Source organism: Rhinopithecus roxellana, chromosome 11 (assembly GCF_007565055.1).
Source record: "Rhinopithecus roxellana isolate Shanxi Qingling chromosome 11, ASM756505v1, whole genome shotgun sequence".
Taxonomy (NCBI): Eukaryota; Metazoa; Chordata; class Mammalia; order Primates; family Cercopithecidae; genus Rhinopithecus; species Rhinopithecus roxellana.
The window spans coordinates 12,259,569-12,265,764 of record NC_044559.1 but is presented as its reverse complement, the minus strand read 5'-3'; the positions used below and the strand labels follow the sequence as shown (position 1 = coordinate 12,265,764).

The 6,196-nt window shown below is 51.2% G+C and overlaps 1 protein-coding gene across 4 annotated transcripts; it reads left to right on the top strand.

Annotated features, from left to right (window-relative positions):
* The first annotated feature begins 579 nt into the window (after window positions 1-579).
* On the top strand, window positions 580-5,242 carry LOC104662258 (mannose-binding protein A-like). 4 transcript variants are annotated; one of them, XM_010363262.2, is made up of 5 exons: window positions 580-658; window positions 2,128-2,320; window positions 3,078-3,194; window positions 4,036-4,110; window positions 4,784-5,242. In XM_010363262.2, exons 2-5 carry the CDS (start codon window positions 2,137-2,139, stop codon window positions 5,155-5,157), a joined length of 750 nt encoding a protein of 249 aa, XP_010361564.1. In that variant the 5' UTR covers window positions 580-658; window positions 2,128-2,136; the 3' UTR covers window positions 5,158-5,242. The 4 variants fall into 4 exon arrangements, with proteins under 4 accessions (XP_010361564.1, XP_030797013.1, XP_010361565.1 ...); XM_030941153.1 differs by having other exon boundaries at window positions 649-730; XM_010363263.2 differs by having other exon boundaries at window positions 654-725.
* The last annotated feature ends 954 nt before the right edge of the window (window positions 5,243-6,196 follow it).

Here is a 6,196-nt window from a genome sequence, read left to right as displayed (position 1 = left end):
CAGCGAGTGCCAACACCCACATTCAGCTTTGGATTGAAGTCAGCTGCAAATACCCCTTCCCCTTGTGCCTGGCCCTGTGTGCCTAGATGCCCAAAGAAGACATTTGACAAACATTCTAAATGAGAAGAGAGGAAGGAGGTGACTCAGAGCTAGGGGTGTTTAGTCTCTCCACCCTAGCCCTACAATAAACAAAACACAAATGGAAGTAGTTCAATCAACTGATAGAAAGATGTGTGCACATGTGGGTGTTTGTGTGCATGTGTGTGTGCATGCATTTGTCTGGTGGAAAATCTATGCATTCTTCTTCTGAAAATAAATATCTGAAGAAAACTACCCTGGGAACCTGTGACTCTGGAAGCTCAGAGGCGCTGAGTCATAGAGAAGGATGCCTGCGAGGAGGTAGTAGACGAGGGGGTTACGGCACTAACGTAGAGAGCTGCCCAGCGCTGTGCTAGAGACCCTGCCAGCAGCCCTGGAGAGCTGCCCAGGACACAGTAGTTCTAGAGATGGTTGATTATTAATCTGGGGTTGAAGGCCAATCCAGCGCTGTCCCTGGTCACCACACTGATTGGATTGGACGTCGCTGAGGCACCTGTCAGAGGCCTGGGCTGGAGGACCAGCTTCCCTGCCACTAACTCCAGGCTCTGAGGAAGCCCTAGTAAGTCATTTCTGGAGGAAAGAAGTGGGGCCCTGGGCCAAGAGACTGGCTTCTTGACTGAATCCTGGTGAGGTAGGGGTTTGGTGGGGGGGGGTCTTCAGGTCCACCTGGGGCCTCTCTTTCCCTCTGGCCCAAGCAACTGGGAGCTTCCTGTATCCACTTGGCCATGAGCAAACTAAAGGGTGGTCTTTGTCAAAGTGAAGAATAGAAGTGGCATGTGCGCGCCAGTGACAGGTACAAGCCTTGACTGTGGCATCCAGTGCCAATTCAGCACCAACAGGAGAGATTTTTAAAAAAAGACAAAAATGATAGAAAAAGGAAAGTTGGAGAAGGACATGACCAAGAAAGTTCCCTTCCAACTGGGCATCTCTCACTGTGTTCTGGAGGAAGGGAAGGGTTAAGGGACTGTGGCTGGGATAGCAAAGGCAGATGCAGTGTTGGGCAGCAAGAGTCAGGACGTTGGGATTTGAGGCTGGAGCAGAGCAGAGGGAGAGTCCCATGGGGTCCCGGCTGCCAAGTGTCCTGGAGGACAGGCCAACCTGGACAAAGGCTCGAAGAGACTCTGATGGCTGGGTAGGGGCACAGAGCTGGGGGGGCATCTGGGCAACCTCCAGGATGGGGAGCAGGAGCTGAATCCCTCCAGACTCAGGCTGAGCAGAAATTTCAGAGCCTGGTGGTGAAACGGCCTCTCAGTGGAAGATCTCAAACCAAGAGAAGTCTCATCTGGACAGGATCAATCACCAAAAAAGTTCCCATTTTGAAGGTCAGAATCCTGCCTCAGGGCATTCTAGGTCCCAATCCCACAGCAAGTGCCTGTCACAAAATAGACATTATGCAAGATGGTCAAGAAGCAGCTGGTGAAACAGGGGCTGCTCTGAGGACAGCTGGAGCCCCACCATGGCAATCAGAAGTTTTACAGGAAATGAGAGAGTGGATGTCATCAACCAAGTCCAGCCAAGAGACGGACCTTGTGGGACCTCAGGTCTGCTGCCCCAGTCTGAGTACAGCTCTTTCCTTCCATAGGAAAGGAAGAAGGAAACCATAGCTCCTTTAGCACTTTAGAAAGAAATCCGAGCAATCCAGGGGCCAAAGCTCACACAGGCAATGAGCTCTCTTCACCTTTGTCTGGACCACTGGACACAGGGCTCATGTATAATCCTCGAGCCCTGTGGGCTGTCAAGTAGGAGGTGCCTACCTGTTAAGGTTTGTGCTGGCAGGAGCTCTGGGACCCCAGGGAGAATGGGCTCGTGTTCATCTTGCACCTGCCTTTGTTTTAGCACTGATCTAACTCTCACATTTTTTACCCACCTGTTTCCCTAGTAGCCTGAAAGTCATTCACAGCCAGGGGTTGTGATGGTCCCCTCTGTGTCCACTGTCCCCAGCACAGGGTCCAGCACACCACATGGGTAGCAAATGCTACTTAAATCAGATGGGATGAAATTCCCTTCCTTCACTTTCTTCACTTCAAGGTAAGGACCATGTTCCTGTTTCCGTCATTCCCTGTCCTTCTCCTGTCTGTGGTGACAGCTTCCTGCTCCGAAACAAAAGCCTGTGAGGATGCCCAGAAGACCTGCTCCGTGATTACCTGTGCCATCCCCGTCACCAATGGCACCCCAGGCAGAGATGGGCGAGATGGACCCAAGGGGGAAAAGGGAGAGCCAGGTCTGGGACAGGTTTCTGTGGCTTCCTAAATCTCCACCTCCAGCAGGTGTTCAAGCAAATCTGTGCTTGAGCCTGCCACACAAAGGTTAAAGCACAGACTTGGGGAGGCTCCCCTTTCTTTTTTTTTTTTTTTTTTTTCTGAGACGGAGTCTCACTCTGTTGCCCAGGCTGGAGTGCAGTGGCGTAATCTTAGCTCACTCCAACTTCCGCCTCCCAGGTTCATGCCATTCTCCTGCCTCAGCTTCCTGAGTAGCTGGGACTACAGGCGCCCGCCACCATGCCCTGCTAATTTTTTTTATATGTTTAGTAGAGACGGGGTTTTACCGTGTTAGCCAGGATGGTCTTGATCTCCTGACCTCGTGATCCACCCACCTCAGCCTGCCAAAATGCTGGGATTACAGGCATGAGCCACCGCACCCGGCTTAAGGTTCCCCTTTCATCAGGACCCAAGCTACACTCAGAACAATCCCTGTAAAATACCATTGTCTCCAAAACAAAGCTGCTTGCTGACTCTCCGGGATCCCATATTTCCACATAGGAACTGGGGGTGTGTGGTTGTCCCTACAGAGGGGTGTCCCACCTGCTTAGGGAGCTGGCCTTGGTGCAGGCCTTCCACTGGGATGCAGGAGGGTCTTTCTTTTTTGGGTTACATCGCTAGCTCACTGGCTGTTCAGGGGGTAAACATGAATGGAGTATTGAGCTTTTTGGAAAAAAAGAATGACAGTCACTGGGTCATCGTCCCTTTGTCTTGCAACAGGTCAAGGGCTCAGAGGTTTGCAGGGCCCTCCTGGGAAGTTGGGGCCCCCAGGAAACACAGGGGCTCCTGGAATTCCAGGACCAAGGGGCCAAAAAGGAGATCGTGGGGACAATTCAGGTAAGGGGCATACCTCAGCATGGTGGCCTGGGGGTCCCGGGCCTGGGGAGCTGGAGGGCCAGCTGGAAGGTCCCCTTCTCCTGCTGCCTCATGGGAAGATGCACAACTTTGCATCCTAGCCCAGCACCCCCGGTCTTCTCAGCTTTACTTGGGGCCTGAGGGGACTCCCATAGGTGCCCAGATGCAGACGTTCAAGCCATGTAGGGCCATTCCCTCGTCAGGCCCCTTAGCAGATGGGCCCTGGCTTTTCTTCAGTGGAAACAGTCCAGTGCGCACCTCCGGGGTGCCAGGGAGGAAATAGGCCCTTTAGGGGGTTGGGTTTATGTCCATTGTCACAAGAGTGGCATGAAAACGTTCTGCCTTTTTCGAACCCTGGGTGACGGGGAACATCACAGCAACTTAGTTCAGAGAAAAATGGAGCAAATTCAGTATGAACAAAGAACAATGACAACCTACTTATTCATACTTGTCTACCAGTCTGTCAAAATAATAAAGGTATTAAAAAGTGTATCTGGAATGAGCAATGAAAGTGAATGACAAAGAAATGTTTTCAGAAAGAAGAGTAATGAGTTGAGTATTTTCTTATGAATTCTTACAATATGACAATATGCAAGCTGTATGTGGAGACAGGGGTCCATGCCTGAAGTTCTAGATTGTGAAGGGATGCAGAGATATATGCTGAGAAGCAGAAATGTAGTCATTTTCCCCCTTTTATTTCTTTTGCTTTCTTATTTTCCTCGAATAAGCGTTCTTCTTAGTAAGCCACTTTGTTTTTTTCAAAATGCTCCACTCTCCAAGTTAAGGTCTTCTCCATAAATACCTTCTCCCTGTTGCTTTGCAGTTACTGAGGCTAAGCTGGCCAACTTAGAGAGACAGCTACAGAGCCTGAGATCAGAACTGGACCACATGAAGAAACGTGAGCTTTCTCTCTGCCCATAATGTGTTCTTGGCTCTCACTCTTTTCTTCAGCACACTCTAGGTTTGGAGGAGGTGGGAGGGGAACTAATTCAGGAACACTTGTCCTACACCAGGGCCTGTGCTGGGTGGCATTTTCCCATAAGACAATTTCATTCAATCCTCTCAGCAACCTCAGTTGTGGTTGTTGAACTTGCTTTATTGACAGGTGAGGAAACCGAGGTGCAGGAAGTGTTGGTGACTCATTTCAGGTCACACAGCCAGGAAGTGGCAGGGGAAGGTTTGGATGGAGGTCTGATGTCTCCAAAGTCTATGCCCCTTCCTCGGCATCCGCTAGCTCAGATGTCTGTCCTTGCCTCTTCCTTATCCTGGTGCTCAAGCCTGCAGTGGGGCCCAAGACTGTCTCCCTATGTGCACCTGTGCTGGGGCAGGTTTTAGCAGATGCTTTTTCAAGGTGGGATATCCCAGGGGAGTCTGGGCTGTCTGCAGGGGTCTGGATGCCCCTTCCCAGGCTCTGCAGCTGAGGTCTGTTTCCTGACCAGGCTCTGGCCTGAGCTGCTGGGCACAGGGTGATTTTTCAGAGATCTGACTTCCCAGGGAACTCAGACTACTTGCCTACTGTCCTGGGCTGGGCCCCAAACCCAGCCAGCCTCACTCACCGTTTGTGGTTTCAGTGCAAGCCTTCTCCTTGGGGAAAATGTCTGGGAAGAAGCTCTTCGTGACCAACGGTGAGCGGATGCCTTTCTCCAAAGTGAAGGCTCTGTGTGCTGGGCTCCAGGCCACGGTGGCTGCCCCCAAGAATGCAGAGGAGAATAAGGCCGTCCAGGATGTGGCCAAAGACATTGCCTTTCTGGGCATCACAGATGAGGCAACCGAAGGCCAGTTCATGTACGTGACGGGCGGGAGGCTGACCTACAGCAACTGGAAGAAGGATGAGCCAAATGACCACGGTTCAGGGGAGGACTGCGTGATTCTCCTGAGCAATGGGCTCTGGAATGACATCTCCTGCACGGCCTCCTTCATCGCCGTTTGCGAGTTTCCTGCCTGAAGAGGCACGTTCCTCAACCCCCTTCTTGGCTCCCTATTGAACTCTCTGCTGCTTTGGAAGAGAATTCAATGCTGGTTTTCTTCTGCCCTGTGTTGAGTCCTTCCTTCATGTGGATGGGAGGAAAATGAGGGGGATATATTTGATTGTGGGGTGAGAACAGAAGAAGAGGATGGCTGTGGGGCACAAGGGTTCTGGTTCAGCACATGGCAAAGGACACCCCCATCCCACTAGGAGCACAGCGCCGGGTTGGAGTCCACCCTGGAAAGGGCCACATCTGACCCTCTCACTTCATGGTGAAGACACTGAAGCCCACTAGAAGGACCCAGTGGGGCCACACCTGGGTCAGAGTAGGCTGTAGATTCCGGCCACCGAGAGATCTTACTCCTTTTCTCCAAGAGTCGCCACTACTGGATGCCTAAACTCCTTCCATGGCAAGCCCAGACCTCTCTAGGACACAGGTATTGTTTCTAGTTGTTCATGAGCTGCGCCAGACAACCTCTCACTGTCTGACTGTAACACCTGGCAATCTCCTGCATGGGCAACAGTTGTTAGTCCTAGGAATCCTCTCATCATGCCCACACAGCCGTGGTCACCCTTTAGTCACTAGGGTGACCTTAAAGCCAAAGAACAGATTTTCCTCCTGCATCATTTTAGGAGGCTGACTCGATGTTGAGGTGTGTCAGCTGCGTGTGAGGAGGCAAATTGTCACGCAGGGTGTGCCCTTCTCCGCAGACCTCCTGAGTCTCATGAGTCTTAGCCCCAACCCCTACTCCAGTCCCCCACCTGCCCAGCAGTCCCTCCTTTCCCTGTAACATCCTCTTCCCATTATAGGTCAATGGGCCCATTATCACACAATGAGATGGGAAAATATTTCATAAATAGGCTAAGGGCCAGTTTAACTCTGTGAAAAGTTTTAGTTAATCTTAGTTTTCTATTTTACTTCTCTTTGTATCTGAACTACCAGGAAAATAACCTATGGTTGGTAAGTGCTTGATGAATATTTGTCAAATGGGTGCATCAAAAAATTACACAGCGACGC

Bases quoted from the DNA above. Each gene is read 5' to 3' on its own strand.
- LOC104662258 (XM_010363262.2), top strand. From the start codon at position 2,137: ATGTTCCTGTTTCCGTCATTCCCTGTCCTTCTCCTGTCTGTGGTGACA. The intron at 2,321-3,077 runs GTCTGGGACAGG...GTCTTGCAACAG, and splicing joins GGGGGAAAAGGGAGAGCCAG to GTCAAGGGCTCAGAGGTTTG. The intron at 3,195-4,035 runs GTAAGGGGCATA...GTTGCTTTGCAG, and splicing joins AGATCGTGGGGACAATTCAG to TTACTGAGGCTAAGCTGGCC.